General features: G+C 36.9%; 1 protein-coding gene across 1 annotated transcript in view; it reads right to left on the reverse strand.

Moving 5' to 3' along the window:
* Positions 1-4897, reverse strand: part of LOC121425661 (fibroblast growth factor 18-like) — a 43683-nt gene extending 38786 nt beyond the window's left edge. The window contains exon 1 of the mRNA XM_041621807.1: positions 3594-4897. Coding sequence (XP_041477741.1) covers positions 3594-3616 — 23 coding nt within the window. The 5' untranslated portion in view covers positions 3617-4897. The remainder of the gene's footprint in view (positions 1-3593) is intronic.
* Positions 4898-20366: the final 15469 nt, after the last annotated feature.

Raw genomic sequence — 20366 nt, forward strand, 5'->3', positions numbered from 1 at the left:
CAAAACTAACATGAACATTCGAACCGTGAACACATCCGCATAACACGAAATGTTGTTGAACATATACACCTATACACAGCAAAAACGTTGGTATTAATTTAACACCAGCCCTGTATCTATATCAGAAAACATATGAAAAGTGTGACCAGTTTAGAATCAAACCGATATTGTTTTAACATTAATTGGTGTTGCTTTAATGCCTCTCTTGTATTTTCCGATTTAGAGACCGGGCTGGTGTTAAATTAACACCGGTGTTTTTGCAGTGTACAAAACAGAGAAAGAGTGAAGAACGGTGTAACCATTACTTCTGTCATACTTAGAATCTGGGATAAAAATGATGAATGACGTTAAGATATCAAACGAACAGCCTTATTATGTGACTACGTGATTTCATTCTTAAGTACCGACGCGTGTGAACCGTTACGTAGAATTTACAAGACTTAAGTTGTCACATCAAAGCTGTATCTTATCAGGGTCCATTATTACGATCTAATCTCTCTTCTTGTTTTCTTAGAATCAAGTTTAGAATATCTTTTTTTTATAACCTTTAATTTTCAAAAGTTCGTTCTCTTTCAGTTATTTCTGATAGAAATAAACGGGGGGGGGGGGGCAAATGAAGCGACTTCAATCCCACACACCACCCCTGAATATATTCTTGTTGTCCGTTTTATCCAATCATGTAATGTGCATTACTATAAGCATTTATTTAGATTCGACTATCAAGAAATCATACATTCCAATGCACCTTTATTACATGGATATTGCGTTAGCTCAAGCAATGTAATCCAATAACATAAAAGTACATGTTCCTTGATGTTTTATTGGTAGGATGGACTTAATATTTTTTTTTTCGTGAAAATTGGTTACTTCGCCGAAATTACATATTCTTATATTGTAAGTGCTGATTTGTCTGGTTCAAATTTGAACGAGAAAAATACACGCTCTTTAAGAGCTAAATTGGCTCTTCGTTTTTTAAAGTGTATTATAGTCAACAAGGTTAAAAAGGAAGAGACTTTACAGGCAATAATTAAGATATAATTGCAATGTACTCTTTGAAACACCGTAGATACACCTGACTATAAAGCTTTGTTAAGGGTTGATTACATTCAACTTGCCATGATAACAATCAAGTGACAGCATTATGCCGTCCATTTTACTACCTCCCGAATCCAAGGCTTTTTTCAACAACCTTTAGCATATTGAGTACCTACATGTCAACTTAAGTACCGTACAGTGCCGAAATGTGAAAGTCAAGCGTTCGGTGATCCTTCGCTCTTTTCACTCTTGATGAATAGGAGCACTTGGGGGATGACTTCGCGACAAGACTCTAGACTGTATTTCACAGCTAATGAGGATTACCCCCTGAATGGGTAAAGGGATCAGTGTTGTTCCTTATAAGGGGGGCCTAATGACCGTTCAATCGGGGTAGAATGTATCCCAATTAGGGGTGATTGTACTCTTAAAAATGGAAAGGTACATGGTTTCTTTAAGAGTGGGTGGGCTCGAGTGATTCATGTCTTTTACGATCGACAAGGCCACTCTCTGTCATTCAATCGTGCACTTGACTTTGTATACAACAGAAGGAGAAGAAGAGGCAAGCTGCAAAGTCCCTGCACTCTTCAGACAGTACACTTGTAACGACAAGGAACCAAACACTCTGTACATCGAGTGGTAATTGGGAGTTAATCGGATAGCCATGAAGGGAAACACAAATCCCAAATTCTACCAAGATTTCTGAGAAAACAATTTGTTCAAAAAGATCAATCGGTGCTTATTCTTGTAACGTTTTTTTTATTGCAGGTATACTAAAGCATATTCTTTTCAAGCCACCATGTTTGGAATAAATCACAGAAACTTCCTCATCAAAAGTTAATTATTGATCAGTGTCTGAATTATTCAACCAGTCCTAGTTGAATCAAAACTTTTCTGCAAATATTTATATCACCTCACGTTTATGATTATCATTCACAGAAAATTAATCATCGGCACCGTAATATTTTACAAATTTCTTTTATTTCATAAGCTGGCTCTCATGTACATACATGAACATCTAAATTTAGTTCATCACATTTATGATATTATTTTAATTTAACATAAACACACAAAAGTCAACATGTATAACGACACGCCTTAGATGTCAATATCTTTGTAGACCTATACGCCATTAATCTTATTTTGTTCAATTAGGATTAATTTCGATCCGTGAGGGACGGTAGTAATTTCCGTATCATTTATAAAACCGTGACCCCTCAACCCACCCCCGTTATTTGATGAAGCAGATACGATATCAGTTAATTTTTCAATTCACAAAAGTTTAAAGAAACAATATCTTAATAGTGCTAAACAGAATATTGCGATAATAAAAGTTAGATGAATAGTAACCATGGTAACTAACAACATGATCGTATGAAGAGGAGGAGCGGGCGTAGCAGCCTACCCACCCCCCCCCAAGTTTTTCAAGAACTCACTTTTTATCAACACTTCTGCAGGCCAGATTGCCTGAATATCAATCCGATACTACAGATTCCTACCTCTAGAGAAAAGCTCAGTTGCTTCCCTCCCTCGCACATATCTCTATGTATTTTCTGTTCAATTATGGACTATTTCCCAACCCTGGGAACTCCCGAGTACCCCCTTTGTATACAGTTCCAATCATTTCAGACAGAAAAATATGCGTTTAAAACACTTGTATAAACCGTTAAGCAATTTTCCTACTATTTGGCTCAGTCATGTCAGTTGGTTTGTTACCCACTCAACCTGGTGTCGAAAATGACATTAAAGTTTGGAACTCTGTAAGGCATTAATGTTTAATGGTATTATCTATATAGAGTGATTTGAAAATGGTTTAAAACCGCCAGCTCCCACATTTGCAGCATACATTGTTTTTCTTGTATGAGAGTGCCGTTAAAATCAATCAACAACAACAAAAACAACATCATTTCATTTCGTAAACATGCATCATTGTCAGCAAATTCAACATTCTGTGTATCCCGTTTCCTCATCGCGTCGCCTACTTCATACATCATTACCTTGGTTTTCACAGAACAGAAAGGTGAAAATTTGTACCATCGAACAGCTTGAGATTCAGGTTCAGAGACCAAGAAGGGTAGGAAGGGGGCATTTATTCTATTTGAAATTTACTTCTTAAAACAAAAACCAATTTTTGCACCATATCCTTAATTCAGAGCCTGCTCGGTTCCTTTGCTGCCTCGCTCATTCGCTTCCATCTTTTCTTCAAAACACCGTACCTCCCTGGTTGTAGAAAAAATATTTACTGAAAATGTTCATCTATTCACCCATGACACTGATTTGCTTCACTTTGAATGATATAAGGTCGATGTACATGATAGAAGGTTCTAACTGCCAATACCTTTACCAAGCAGATATGACCCTCGTTTACACTATCACGATGACTACTAATCGGAGAAGGAATGGAAGGTGAATAATCTAGACAAAGTTTAACCCGTTGGATACTGAGCCCGCATAATATATACACGAGATGATGCCTTTGGTTATACAGGAATATACGTGTTATAGCAACACCAGCCAATGCTCAAAGGGTTAATAGAAAGAAAAAGATGATGTAAACTTACATGGACAAAGTAGTCATCCTCATGCTGCGCCATGTTCCATGTAGCCCTATCAGAATCGCAGGGTTACAGGTAGCCAGTCTAACAACCTTCCATCTACTAACAGATATCAGCTTCAAACTTTCAAATACAGGAACTTCAAAGAGATTTCAAAGGCCTTTTCTCGGAGACAAATTTCCAAGTATCTAGGACCTCACAAAACAGATCCTCTAAATGAATCAATATGCGAAAGAGCAATTGGGAGGAGATTTCTGAGGCTAACTTTGCGATCGCACGTGTACTTTGTGGTAATCCAGTGCTACTCGGTGATCGTCCGACGATGGTTGATAAACTTATGTAGGATCTCCGAGAGTTTGTCTTGAACCTGTGCTGAATGTAATATGCCGCTGGAGAGGGAAAGAGAAAAGAAGTGAAAACAGAAAAGACTGGCACGTTGATAAAAGTGAGTCACAAACTCTTGCACAATTCCAGTGTATGTGACCAGAAATTACTTGTGATACTTTAAAGCAGTTGCCTCAGCTTGTCGTCGTCGTGAACATGATCTGGCTGCAAACTTTTAACCAAAAGTTTCAACATGAGCTCAGGGTTGAAAAAAAAACCAGAAGCCCCAAAAGATGGCTTTCAATCGTACGAAGCGGTCTCCAGGATAAAATAAAATTAGAAAGGTTAAACAAATCAGATGCTCGATATCAACATTCAGCTAATTACATTTGTCTTTGAGATGTTTAAGCTGTGACTATTCCAAAAAGAACGGCGAATTTTCAAGAAGACTGGATAGTTTCGAAGAGATATTCAGATGACAATTCTGACTTAATAATATCAATTCTACTAAATGAAAGTTTATTCCAAATGTATTGTTAACGAATACTTCTGACGAATATCAGGTCGTGTTCAAAACCTGTGAAGTAGAAGTGTTCCAAGTGAATATTAAGCATGCGAAGCATTAACTCTACGGAAGCTGTAAAAATCCAGATTGGAGATTTGCCACACCATATGTCTGAAGGAAGGGGGGCAAACCACTCTTTTCCCGAAGAAAGAAAAGAAAAAATACAGGGTCCTTGGTTAAAAAGACGGGGTCCTCGGTTGATATGTCCCAGTGAAAATCTCAGTAAGTGAATGAGGTACAAGGAGACAGAGGATTCAGTATTTTAGTTATACAGCGGATAAAGGCGTTATTAGGTCCTTCCTCGTAAGTGACTTTTGTTGCAATGAGATCCCTCTCAAAGTGTTACCCCGATCGCCAAATGATCAGGACTCACAAAAAGTATTCCCAAAGTCCCGAATGAGGAAGGAGGCATAGTGCCCAAGACGAGAGAGAAAGAGAGGGAGAGAAAGAGAAAGAGAGAGAGAGAGAGAGGGGAGGGAGTAACGGAGGGCTGGGACAGGCTTTTCATAGGCAAATTCATATTAATAGGGAAAGAGAGGAAGAAAAAGCGTTTGATGGTTTTGAATTATTAATGCGTGTCGAAGGCGAATTCGGAGGTAAATGCACCAATTGACGAATTGTTGTTTGAGAATAGGGGGTAGGAGGAGCTAGCTGAACGGTCGAGTTCTTACCAGCTTTTCATTGGCTGTCTGCGCTCAGTCGGTACACCTCATGAACAAAAAGAAAAGTTAGGAGAGTACCGCTGCCAGAAGAGGTCTCCTTCTCACCCGCTTGGGCCTCGAGTTATTATAATCATAACCACTTCATGATATGCATTTTGATCTTGATAGTTGGTTGATTAAGGTCGCCATGGGTATTGCACCGTTTACGCGTAGCCTCACACTGGGCACAGATTAGCAGCGGTATGCGGAGAGTTTCTTTAAAAATTACAAACCCGGCGGATCTATGGCGCGAATCATGTTCGTGTAATATCAAATAATTACTCCACCGACGAGCTTTATAAAACTGAGAAGTCGTTTACCAATTGGAGGGCAATACAGAAGAGCGTTTGTACATGCAAGCAAAGGCTTTTTTAATGGACCTAATACCTTACACCACACTGTTCTGGGTATGGATTTAGAATTTGGGTAATGACTAGGAAAAGGGAGCATAATTTGAAAGGTAAATTACTAGGCACGCAGTCTGGTTTGATAATTTCGAAAGAACATTGGCAATATTAACCTCCATTTGACCCACCGCTCATTAAGCAACATGCATACCACGCTATGGTGTAATAAATGAGGCAAACTGTGAACATAATCACCATGCTACACCACATCAGCGTGCTCTTAATCATACATAGACTAAACACATTAAACATTAAAACATTAATAATCGGTTATATGACCATTATACATTTTAATCAAATAAGGATTCAAAATTATCTTAATTGGAAAAAAATTAGAATAAATTGATCACTCTGTTTGTTCACATTAAATATAACTGAAGGTAACATGAATACTAACAAACATTTTAAGTGGATAATAATACACAAATATGCGATTGGTAAAATCGAGAAATAAGCCATTTTTCAGCAACACAAAGAAAGAGCGATTTGAAAAAAAAAAAAATAAAAAGACTAATTTCCCAGTTTGACCATATTAAGACAATGTGTTTTGGGATATATTTTTTTTAGGATTAAACATTCTATTTTCATCAACAAGGCAAATATATACATCAACAAACATATAAATTACCCAGTCGAGATTCAGAAAATTCCTTGTCAAGTTTAAAATTTTGTTACATAAGGTATCTATGATTATTATCTATCATAAGAATGAACTGAGATTAAGATGAGTGAGTGCAGAATAAAACAAAAAATTTAAAGGGGATGTGACTTTAAAGGTTTAGTCCACTGCAGAAACAAAATGTTGATTTGAATAAATAGAGAAAAATCAAACAAGTATAACATAGAAAAGTTCATCAAAATCGGATGTAAATGAGAAACAGTTCGACGTACAACTCAGTGATATACAAATGAGAGAGTCGATGATTTCCGTCACTCACTATTTATTTTGTTCTTTTTGTTTGAATTATACAATATTTCAATTTTTACAGAACTGACAATAATGTATAATTTGACTGAACCACATAAGGTTAATTAATGTTAATTCCACGTGTTCAGGAAGAAATACAACTCGATTTCACATCACGAGGGAGAGAAAATCAGAATATTTCATATAATAGAATACAAACTAAATAGTGAGCGTGTGACGTCATCAGTCCTCTCATTTGCATACCGACCAGGATGTGCATATAACTGTTGTGTCAAATTAAGCAAAATTGTAAAATGTTATAACTTTCTTATTCTACATCCGATTTGGATGAAATTTTCAGTGTTATGTTTATTTGATTGTTCTCTCTTTATTCAAATCAAATTTTTGTTTTGGTGGACTTGTCCTTTAAATGTTTTTTTTCTCACCTGGGCATGAGAATGGCGGAATTTCCCTTTTGGCCGTCCATAGAGACTATGGCTAAATTACAATGGTTGCTGCAATAATAGATAAGTAAGCCTAAATTTTGTTTCCTCATTAACCTTTATGGAGAACAAACCGAACCCATAGACTCCTTCTTGTCTGTTTTTAATAACAATAATTATAATTGTACTTGCTTACATAGCTCTAACACTTACTTTGTCAGAAACTCTCTACAGTATATGCAGCATAATTACCCTGGCTTTAGCAGTGCAGCTGTTACGTGCGCTGCTTTTCAAGGAATAAATTCCTGCCAGGTACCCATTTACCTCACCTGGGTTGAGTGCAGCACATTGTGGATCAATTTCTTGCTGAAGGATATTACGCCATAGTTGGGATTCGAACCCACGACCCTCTGTTTCAAAGTCCGGAGACTAATCCACTGGGCTACAACGCTCCACGTTTTTTCCACGTTTTCCCTATCCAATCCGCCATCATACATTTTAAATGCTATCGATATCCTTTTTTGTTATTTTGTTTTTTGTTTGTCTTCTTTATCTTGTATGATAAATCTGACAGTGCATCTGACCTGAAAAAAATATTCCTTACTCATGTCAGTGAAGGGAAGACGCTATTCAGACACAATAATTACTCTCGGTGGTAAGGGCGATAGGGGGCGACATTTCATAGCAGGGGGTAGCTGCGGTGGAATGACAAGGAGCTGAAGAGGAGCATGCGTTGACCTTGATATCTGTATCTCAATGATCAATCGGAGGGGTTAACACTTTAACTCCCCCTCTGGGAGTACTTATCATTATAAGAAATTCCACACCGTGTGCTTGTGTAGCATGGTTTGAGGGCGTCGAATGCTAAACGACACGTCCACGACTGGATTCTAGAAGTTTAGAACATTTTTCTGTCGTACGAAGGCTTGAGTGCAGTCACTGACTACTGGATGAGGCTAACAAACCAAAATATACAAACAAATCCTACTTTTTAGTTGGATGATATCTGTTATGTTTACCTGTTTTTTTTAAAACAAATATGAATTATTCGCGGATCCAGAAGACTTACAGAGAATGACCTACATGGCACTGGTGTACAGATAAGGGAGGGAGAACACAGAACAATTTGTCATGTACCTTACATAACGCTTTTAATATATATTTAAAAATACATTTATTCAAGAGAAAAACAATTATTATTATTTTCATATTTTTTTCTTCTATTGGACGTTTCTACCTTTCTTCAAATGTATCTACATCAATCTTAAACCCGATTTTGAATTTAGGAATAGCTTCAATGATTAGTACTTCTTTTTGTATTGAAAACATTCAGCACCTCCCCCCCAAAAAAAAAAATCAAATGACATGATGAAACATACATGTATATGCAAGATAAAAATAAACAAGGTTGTAACATCAAACAGTTTTACAAGACAGTGATATTTTTAGTGCTTTATTGAGTCCATTCCATTCAAATGTTTGAAGCAAATTCGTCGGACCTATCAAATGAGAGCGAAAATATTCAACAAAGTAGCAAAGTTTTTCCTAATGTATTTCAGACGAGTGATTGAAATAATGTGAGGGGAAGACTTGCAAAAAAGATCTTTCATGTTACTATATAAAATTTTTGCTTGCGCTTCGCGCCAGAATTGCCCGTTCGATGAGATTCATATCTTGTTCAATAGGCTGATTTGAAGCAAGTTTTGAAGTCAATATATTAAACATATTTTAGCTCGGATATCGAGCTTTCAATATTTTTTCATTTACAACTTTAAGTGCTCTGTAAAATGTCCATTTTGGTCTACATATCAGCATTATTAAACCTCACGCTGCGTTGTCACATTGCTTGATTTGTCAAGTTCATATTGTCTACGTGTATTCCATAATGTTCCATTAAACAAATGTATTCAGAATGCCCAGATTCTAGGTCTAAATCTAAAACATGCGCGATAGCCTGCATGTTGTTTAGTCAAAATGTACTTAAATTATCAAGTTTCACATCAGAATATCGATAATTGTCTGCTCACGCTTCACGGTCGCATTATTAATGATACCCATATCCTATTAATGATTTACAAAATATGAATAGAGTGTCCTGCTTTTAGGTCAAAAATCTCAATTTTCTTCCTCTCGCGCTTCGCGCGCGCATCAATTGTTTAGTTAGATACCTATCCGATTTATTAATACAAAAAGTGCTTAGAATGACCATTTTTGTAAGTTGGAATGTCAAAAAATGGGCTCGCGCTTCGCGCTCGCATTATTGAAATATATACCATCTTCGTGGGTAACTGTAAGCAGTCGTCCTTAACAGGTCCCTTTTAGATAATGCTAGAACAGTTAATACAAATTTCTGCTCGTGCTTGGCGTTCGCAGTAACTATCTAGTTACATACGAATCTTTTTCAGGATCACACATAACATTGCCCAGAATACTAAATTTTCGGGACAAAGTACATGAAAGGAAAAAAAAAAAAAATCGCTCGCGCTTCGCGCTCGCACTTTTTTTCTATAAGGCTTTTGAGATTATTACATGTTTATGTTGTTTTATAATAAAACTAAAAAGTGACTGATCGGGGAAAATATAGGTGAAGATAATTTAGGGCCCCGTCCCCTATTGGCGAAAGTCGGATCCGCTCTTGTGACACATACACACACATCGGAAAAAATGGCCGGTGCCCCCCCCTGAAAAAGCAAGGACACCCCAGTGCCCCTCCCAGGAAAAAAATCCTAGCTACGCCACTGGGATGGGGGAAGGGAGAGGGGTGTGAACAATGTGAAAGAGGATCGTATCCCTCTCAGAACCTAAAGTATGTTCGAATAATTGCCTTCATAAAATATTAACATGAGGAGGGTGTCGTAAATATTGTACACAAAATAAATGTGAAGAGGCCATAACAAATTGTTTACAAACTTACTTTGATTACAATATAACATCTCACTAAACCATGATTTGTACGTCATACACCATATCCATTTTGTTTCCCCCTTATTCAATTATTGACATTCTAAAAAGCCCATTAAATATTTAGTCAACAAGATCTAGATTTGTAAATTGAATGAACTCATCATTTTCAGAGGCTGTGGAACGATTTTGAAAGTGAAGGGGGGGGGGGCTGACCATGCAAAAAATCACAATGATAATATTTTTACGTGTTTGGACACGGTTTTGGGAAAAATTGGAGGGGGGGTGAAGCCCCCACCCTCCTGTTCCACGACCCCTGATTTTGAGCTTCAATATAAATCCAACTGTTGATGATATAGATATGGCATGTAGATTGGCTGTCGTTAGTTTGTTGATATTCTGCAAGATGATAGTTAATTGATGGTTCCGAGTTAGTCCACGAATGGTGCCTTTTAGAGGGTTTCTCCGTAGTCACACCTTGTGTTTGTGTAGCATGGTTTGAGGGCGTCGAATGCTAAACGACACGTCCACGACTGGATTCTAGAAGATTAGAACATTTTTTCTGTCGTACGACGGCTTTAGTGCAGTCACTGGACTACTGGATGAGACTGGAGCCCACCCCCCCCCAAAAAAAAAGGGGGGGGGGGGCATAACAAACCAAAATATACAAAGAAATCCTACTTTTTGGTTGGATGATATCTGTTATGTTTACCTGTTTCTTAAAACAAATATGAATTCTTAGCGGATCCAGAAGACTTACAGAGAATGACCTACATGGCACTGGCGTACAGATAAGGGAAGGGGGGGGGGGGGGGGGGGGCTTTGGGCTGGTCATGGATCCTACAGTCTTTATGACCAAGAAAAAAAGAGGGGGGAGGAAAAGGAGTTGCATATGATATTATTTTCTGCATATTATGTCAAAGCGTATCACAAAATTTGATTTTTGTTATTAAAAGGTCATAATTTTGGCTCGCTCGTCTGGCCCCATCAAAGTTTTGTTTTGTTGTTTTTTTTTCCTTAATACTACTACATGACAATGAGGATGATATACCAACCATTAGTCTGATCAAGCGCCGATGCCTTGCCAGTTTTCCAATTTATGATTCTCTATTTTTGTTTCGTCATAAAAATAAACATTTGCCATTTAGGGCGACCACCGTAACTGTTATCCTTTATAATATAACAATTTTTTCGTAATGAGGCCAGTGAAATGTGTGTAATCGAATCTTTACAGGTGATCTGTACACTGCGTCTAATGTGTCTTATGATATTTAAATTTTCTTGTGAGTTCTTTTTCATAAATAAACATTCATCGAAGTAGAACGCAGAACAAATTCTCATGTACCTTACATAACGCTATTAATATCTATTAAAAATACATTTATTAAGTTTTTTTATTTTCATATTTTTCTTCTATTAGACGTTTCTACCTTCGTTCAAATGTAACTACATCAATCTTAAACCCGGTTTTAAATTTAGGAATAGCTTCAATGATTAGTACTTCTTTTCGCATTGAAAACAATCAGCACCTCCCCCCCCAAAAAAAATCAAATGACATGATGAAACATACATGTATATGCAAGATAAAAATAAACAAGGTTGTAACATCAAACGAGTTTTACAAGACAGTGATATTTTTTAGTGCTTTATTGAGTCCATTCCGTTCAAATGTTTGAAGCAAATTCGTCGGACCTATCAAATGAGAGCGAAAATATTCAGCAAAGTAGCAAAGTTTTTCCTAATGTATTTCTAGCACTGCTCTGAGTGCACTCTTGGAAATAGAATGAAGGAGGAGGGGTAGGGTCATAGGCGGCGGAAGCGGGGGGGGGGGACGTGTCCCCCAAAAAATTTGAGGAGGGGAGACGGTCCCCCCTAAATTAGTTGTTGATGACCTTTTTTTTTTTTTTTTTTTTTTTGCTTGTCAATTTATTTTCCTACGTCCCCCCTAAAATTTTTGGGTTGAGAACCTTTTCTTTTTTTTTTTTTTTTTTTTTTTGCTTGTCAAAAAATTGCTTGTTGTCCCCTCCTAAAATTTTTGGCTTCCGCCGCGAATGGGTAGGGTGGGTGGGATGGGGGAAGTGAGAAGGGTGTGAACAATGTGAAAGAGGATCGTATCCCTCTCAGAACCTAAAGTAGGTTCGAATAATTGCCTTCATAAAATATTAACATGAGGAGGGTGTCGTAAATATTGTACACACAAAATAAATGAAGAGGCCATAACAAATTGTTTACAAACTTACTTTGATTACAATATAACATCTCACTAAACCATGATTTGTACGTCATACACCATATCCATTTTGTTTCCCCCTTATTCAATTATTGACATTCTAAAAAGCCCATGAAATATTTAGTCAACAAGAACTAGATTTGTAAATTGAATCAACTCACCGTACTAGTTCTTATCCAAACATGTCAGGTCTTCAATCTGTATACAACTCTCGTAGGGCCCCATCATTTTCCGAGGCCGTGGAAAGGTTTTGAAAGTAAAGGAGGTGGTGCTGACCATGCAAAAAATCACTATCATATGGTAATTGTTACGTATTTGTACACGGTTTGGGGGAAAAAGTGGAGGGGGACTCCCCTTTGTTCCACGACCTCTGATTTTGATATTCAATACAAATCCAACTGTTGATGATATGTAGAGATGGCATGTTGATTGGCTTTCGTTAGTCTGTTCATATTCTGCAAGATGATGGTTAATTGATGGTTCCGAGTTAGTCCACTAATGGTGCCTTATCGTGCTTATAGAGGGTTTCTCCGTAGTCACTGCGAAAAGTCCGGACTAAGGGGATGAGCGCATCGTTGAACCTTTTAATTTCTGACAATGGTCCTATGGGTATATGGCGTTGGTATTGGTCTGATTGATGTCTGGTGTTGTCTTCTGAAAGTCTAGCATTCTTCTGATGCGCATTCGGCGTTGGCCTTGGGAAGAATTGGTATTTGTCTGATGGTTGTCTGGTGCTGGACTTCTGATGGTTGCCTGGTCTGGCATTGGTGTAAAGGGTGGCTATAATAATAATAATAATAATATTGTACTTATATAGCGCATAATATTGGCTATTGTTGTTCCTTTGAAGTTCTGAGAATGGTCCAATGGGGATCTCGAGTTGGTATTTTGAAGATGTCACATTAGTCTAATGGATGTCTGGTATTGGTTTTTGAAGGTTTAGCATCGGTATGATGGTTGTCTGGTGCTGGTCTTTTGATGGTCTGGAATTTGTATGATGGTTGCCTGGCCTTGGTCTTTTGAAGGTAGGACATTGATCTAATGAATGTCTGAAGTTGGTCCTTTGAATGCCCGGCATTGGTCTAATGATTGTGCTATGTTGGGTCTTTTGTAGGTCTGACATCTTTCTAATGGGTGACAAGCGTTGGTCCTTTGAAGTTCTGACAATGGTCCGATGGGTTTTTGAAGTTGGTCTTTTGAAGGTCTGGCATTGGTCTGAGGGTTGTCTGGCGATGGTATATGGTAGCACTGGACTATCAATTGCATTGCGTCTATCGGTTGATTGATTCGTTTAGGTGTTGTAATGGTCAGCCATCTGTCTGTCAATGGTCTGTCTTCTGTTGCTGCTTGAGCTTTGGGCTGGTTGAGGTATGGCATCGACCTACTGTGTCTCTCATCAGGATCCTGTCTTACAAATAGTTACGATTGATCCGATCCATCGCAACTATGGAAAGCCAGCAACGTCAACTTGTAAAATGCATGTTTGTTCATAATATTTTTTTCAATAGATATGATGTATATTCATGCATTCGCGTTTTTTTTTAATTCAGTAGGCTTCTCTTTGTTTTCAAAGGACATTTTGCAAATATCCTGTAGAATAACTCTTTGTAAGACGGGTCCCAGATGTTTATCAGCCATTGGTCAACTATCAATTATTAATTATCGATTATATACTTTGTCATTGAGGAAGAAATTGTGTCTATTTTCCAAGTGAATGGTTCTGTATTTAGTTGTTTTAATGTCAGGCTTTTTATTGTTTGATTTCATGAGCTTCGGTCTAAGGTTACATCGCAAACTATCACAGTATGTAGCATTGCTGCAAATAGTATACATTTTTACTGTTAACGGGTTAAGAGAGAATATGTACGTTGGAACGTTTTACAGCACAGGAATTTCAAAGTCAATGTCAATTTCACGAGAGCCATTCAGAGACAAGCGACAGGCTTTACTTTACAATACAATAAAGATTATCAAAGACAATGAACATGATGTAAAACAAACATCTTCGAATCACTCTTTCACCAAGTAAGCACGATGATTGTTTATGTAGATATCATGTACAGTAGTTTAAATAAGAAGCGACCAAAGTACAACGTCTCATCCAGACTCCACTGATATCCGCCAAGTCATGCCCATGTATGTATCCCCGCTGTGCAGGTAACATCAAAATATTCATTATTATATAGCTATATGACGGTCCCATAAGTTGTGTACATAACCTAGAGAAGTACCAAATTTTTTGTTGATTCATGTTCTAATTAGGTACAGAAATTAATTTGGCTTGGCTGCTTCTCGGCAACCATTTGGCAACTTTTGTATTAGCCTGATTATCGAAATCCTCATATTAGCACATATGAAATAACAATTTTTTTATTCGTATTCCAATCAGGTCTTAAACGATTACACCTGTCTTTTATTTTGAGTAATTAAATACTCAACCTCATGTGTAAGTATTGTGATACATTATTTTTTATTTTTTAGCATCGCCTACCGAGAGAATGCCTGAAAATGATACAACATTGTCTAGGGATCGTGTTTGACGGGGAATTCATCAATGGTATCACGCTTTTGTTCTGGGGTTGAATATAGAGCACATCGGTCTGATCCTTGAAATAGTCGCGCTGCGGCCCCCTTGAGTCTTGAAAAGCAACCATGCCTCTTATGGCAGTCCACAGCTTCGGAATTTCTCAACACCATAATTTTTCCCATGCCATACCTCTATATGGTAAAACTTGTTTTTAGAAGGGTAAATTACTTCTTTTTTTAATTTGGGAATGATGTCAGCTTTCTATACAATTATTTTCATCCACATCGCCATTCGATTAGCAGCTGGACGGGCCTTTGATTATGCATCCCTTAGACGTTTATAACTATTTGCATCCAGATTACATGCATCTTTACCCCCAAAGATTCAAGAGGCAAAGATCACTTTATCAGACTTCGTTTTTCTAGACCTAGCAGTTACTGTCGATCAACTACCATTTCAAGTTTTTCGCCGACCCGACTTCTTTGCAGTGACTCCAAGGTTCTCTTTCGAATTTAAAGCAGAGTCATCGAATGTTATCCCTCAGGGCTACCTTCTATCGCATATGCTATTTTTAGTATCTGTGTTGCTTTAAAACTAAATGTTGAGTAAATATAAATAAATAGGTAAAGAAAATTGCGAGTAAATATCGTATGAAAAGCTTGTATCTTCTGTCAATTTTCACAAAACATCACGTACAATTTCATCTAAATATTGACTAGTGCACATGTGTGACTGTTTTGGCACAAAGTCAAAGCACCGGATTTTTTTTTCGTGGGACTAAATTCGTCCTTGACAAATCTGTGGATAGGACGTAAAGCAATGGGTCATCTGGTCGCTTACCTCCTGGCAAAGAAATGTTTTCATTCCAGTCCAGTAAACCGACCAACTATCACTTTTATCATTTACCTACAAACCAGTGCATTGGGTGTATATATTCACCAAAGCTTTAAACAAAATACAATATAAACACCTTCAAAAAACACCTAAAACTTTCACTCTTTAATGCGTACCATGTATAACACATATGAACTGATGTATCTTTTGCACGATACTTGACTCTCGGCCCTATTTCTTTTCCCCTCTCCTTTCCCTTTTCTCTGCTGGCACATAACCGTTTTTTTTGTTTTCCCCAGTTTTTAATATCCCCCTAATTTATGTAGTCACTGCCCCCCTTTCCTTGTTATTCAAACCTATTTTGCCGTTCTTCATATATGGTCAAGATTATCCTACTTTACTTTCAATTAAATACTATTAAGATTACTATAAATTTATCCCAAGGGACTTACCATTACAAGGTTTGCTTTTAAATAAGTCCCTCATTTTCATTTTCACATGCTAACTGTAATCTATAATTTGTCTAATTATTAAAATGTGTTTGGAACAAAAAATAATTATATATACTCCGACTATTTCCTACGAATTTGTTAATTAATTATTGAAGTATTTTTATAAAACTTATTATGTTATGTACCTTCATACATATGTATATATATGTTTGTTATGTTTATTATCAGAAAATGGAAGTGAAATAAACTAAACTGAACTGAACTATATTTGAGGAAATGAAAGGTACTGATTATGTAGGCCTGTGTATCTATGAAATACCACACGTTCATGTGCCTGTACATGGTGGCAAGGTTCAAAATGGGCAACATTTATTAGTGCTCTCCTTACTCCTTATCTTCATGTTAGAAGACATCACGATTTCCAACTTCAAACTAATACCTCTCTAATCAAGAGTCTTATTGTATGTCACGATGACTTTATTGAACATTAATGATCTGAAGTACAAACCCTCAAGATATTGTATAGGACTCGTGGTTTATATCATTGCCGGAGAAGGAGGAAGAGTGAGGGAGAGAGAGAGAGAGAGAGAGAGGGGGGGAGGGGAAGGGGGAGGGAGAGTGGGATGGGATAACATTGCAAGTAAATATTTTCATCGTTATCTTATCTCTGTCCCGCCCCCCTACGAAAAAAAAACTATTCTAAGCTAATTCTATATTGCACTTCGACCGGAAACTGTAGCAAGTATGATATTCACATAATGAACAACTCAAGAAAAGATATGATATGATAAAATTGTAAACAGAAAGCAAAAATATGTCTTGCTCATTATCTGCATGAATATAAAAAAATTCGTTACGTAGTAGGAAACCGCTGCAACCCGTTTAAAACACACCGGACTATGAAAAGTTGGAAACATCCCACTTTATACATAAACTATTTTTGGGAAGTCCGTCCGCGTCAGAATTGATTTCAGGGAATCCATTTCACAAACAGAAAACCGGACATGCTTCAAGATCAGTGTCGGAAGCTCGTGTCTAGGTTAATGCTATACACCAAGGCACGTTTAATTACAGGTCCTGGGATGATATAAACTTTGTCGCAAAGTGAGGTTGTCGGTCAAGCTCGATCCAATGACAAAATACCTTAAAGACTGTATGTTCTTGAGCTTAGGACTTATGCTGAATAGATCAAAAGCCTGTAGAACTGTAACTAGGCGTTCAGGAACAAACAGGAATGAGTAACTCAGACCGTACAACACTTGTGGCAGGGAACACTTAGGGCATGTCTGACAAATAGTCTCGATAGATTCAAATGATTCTCAAAGTAATTTGATCTCAAATTGTGGAGTTAAGATGAAGGATTAAGACTAAATTAGATTCGACATTGATTTGAATATATTGCAACATTATGTAAGATGTGCCCTGTTGTGCTGCTTTTTTAATACCAACTTGAATAACAAATACCAAACTGGAGGCCTTGGGTGTATTTTCCTGACTTTTGGAGAAAATGTGAATGCATAATGTTCATGCAAGAAACATGGAATTTCATATACCATGGAATGTTAAATATAATCGAACTTTGATTAGCGTCGAATTTCAAATGCCATCAGATTAAGAATACCATTGGAATTGTAAACCTGTACCCGCAATTAAGAAGTCGATTTTTTAGAAATGATTAAAATATCAATCCAGCACATTCTCAACTCAATTTTTTTCATACCAACTTAAGTATAGATTATTACTGGTTTAGTAAAATCAAAGAATAGCAATAATGTGAGACCAGATGGATTTTACGAGGAGTTTTTGAGTGGCACAAGAAATCTTATAACCGCTGTTGCAAACAACCAACCTTGGTTAAACAATTTTACACCTTTCCCCCACCACCACCATCACCACCACACACACTGTAAAAATATTGGGTAATTTTTAACCAGCACGAGGGTAATTATGTGTCCAACCAATTTGGGGCAGTATTTTACCCAATGCGGGAAGCATAATGTCCAGTAAGGTTAAGAAAGAAGCAGCAATTATTTTAAAATGGGCAAAATTTTCATCACACTGGATAAATGAAATTGCCCGAAAGAAATGCCAAATGTTGGTTGGACACATAATTACCCTCATGGAGAATTTTTAACCAATATTTTTTAGAGTGTAGAACAAAAAAAAAACCCTAGACAATACATTTTATATCTTTAGGTGGCGGAAGATATTGCATGAACTTCTAAAGAAGAAGTTTTATTGGTGCCATTATCTCATTATTTTTTAGTGGGTCCCTCCATTTCCATCTTAATTTAATTTCTATTGAAAAATAGTATACATATTTAAAACCTACAATGTGATGTCCAAATTGTTGCCCAAATTATTCTTTTGAATTTTGTACTTCAGTTTTCATTTTTAAGAGATAAAACTGTCATGCCTGTAGGGTAACAATGTCAGGCAATGCTGCCTTACTAAAAGGAACCTTTCGTGCAATCAACCCCACTGACTTTATCGATCATATTGTAAGCCAATCAGATTATCGGAAATGATGTGTGTTTGACACATTTCCCGATTTGAAAACAAGTCTATTCGGGTCGTCAATTATTTCCGATTTAATATCGAAACCAGTCTACCTTACCTGGCGCGGTTATCTTAAAGAATTCCCCACGTCCACTCTTTAAAATGTGTATCTTTTTATTTCAAAGGCTTATGACAGAACACCCCATCCTTATTCGCTTAACGGACCAATATTGATAATGATATCCCACAACGGTGTAATGCAGGCGAAAACTGAGCAGCCCTCAACCGGAACCCGACTTTTCGTCAACCGGAAGTTTGTCCATTTTCCAACTTTTACAGTAGCCTTTAAGAGCCTGTTGACATTGATCCGGTTATAATATGTCTTTAAAAACGTTGTGGTACGATCAGCTTGGTATAGCCACTGCAAATATCAGACTAAACATTCAGGATGCTATTAATAGATTAAACAGTTGGTCCATATGACAACAAGCGCCAAGACCTTCGACACCAAAAAATAAAGTCATGATCACCTGCACATTTCAAAATGTTCGATCTGGATACATTGTTGTCGGGAATCCAAACACGTTAAAATAACAATCAACAATCAAAGCTTATACATCATCGGCTGACTTCATTAAGTACCACATCTTTGTAATAATTTCAATAAGACATGCGATGGACATAGTGAATACGATAAACTTTAGGCTGATTACAAAATATGGTGACCAAACGAAATTGGGATTTCGTGACCCAAAAGTCGTTTAGTAGAAGTATAGAAAAAAAATCTTGTATCTTGTATCTCTTATACCAAAATTTAAATATATTTTATTGGATGTTTCATAAAACTGTTCGTAACTCTACCAACTACTGGTGACAATTCTTAGAAACTAAACCGACACCAATGGAATTGTGGTCTATATCATCACACACAAGAAAGGGTCACCAGTCGTTGGTATTACATTTTTTTTAATAGTATTTTCGACCTTGTTTTGTTATGTTTATCATATTATTGTGAAACGGAAATAAATAAATCGAATCAAATCAAGTTGCTCGTAAGTTACGAACTACTTAATGAAACACCCACCCACCATACACCATGACTTTTCACATGAGAGGTATAATTTGTTCCATTAAACTCGTCTTGATTGTCTATGAAGTGTTACCAATAAATCGAAATATGAAATTAAGTCAAGAAATTCGGTTAGTCTCCAAATCCCGGAAGCGTGGAAAAAAAAATCCTTGAGCGTATTCCGGTGTCAGTAACAGCTGATTCTGAAAACATTCAACCTGTCAAAAAAAGTCATTCTTACAAGCAGAGACCGAGTGTCCCTTCGCACTTTGCTCCCTTCTTAAAGGGCAAGTCCAACCCAATAAAAGCTTGATTTGAATAAAAGGAATAAATCAAGGAATAAATGTTGTAAAATAGGTTGTGGTTCCCTTTTAAATTCAAATTGGTAGATTACAAAAATAAAATATCTATCAATTGTGTTTTAAGTATACTTAAGTATACTCTTACAAGATATCGCGTCAATACCATCAAAAAGGGGAAATTCGTCGTTTTTTATCGCTGCCATGGTTATAAAGCGTGGTGTGACCATATATATATATATATATTTTAATGTATTCATGTCTTCAGTCACTACATATAAGATTGTCACTTGGTTATGTACTTTATGCTATATTATGATTATGTCTCAAGCACTGTTAATTTGTTTTGTATATTATTTCAATAAATGCAGAAAATCCTGCAAAAAAGCGTGGCTTTCAATTGGAAAGCATCACTATAATGCATGTCACATGATGTTGTTCATCGAATGAAAAATAAGAACTTATTTGACAAGAAAAAAGTGAAGTGAGCTATTAAAAAAGAGAAATGCGCATTGAAGAAATACTAATCGTTGGTAAATACGATCTACAAATAATTACTATCTTCATACTAATAGTTTTTCGGCATAGAAGGAAAACTGTGAGTGGTGTACCACAACATCC

This window comes from Lytechinus variegatus, chromosome 12, assembly GCF_018143015.1.
Source record: "Lytechinus variegatus isolate NC3 chromosome 12, Lvar_3.0, whole genome shotgun sequence".
In the NCBI taxonomy this organism is placed as follows: domain Eukaryota; kingdom Metazoa; phylum Echinodermata; class Echinoidea; order Temnopleuroida; family Toxopneustidae; genus Lytechinus; species Lytechinus variegatus.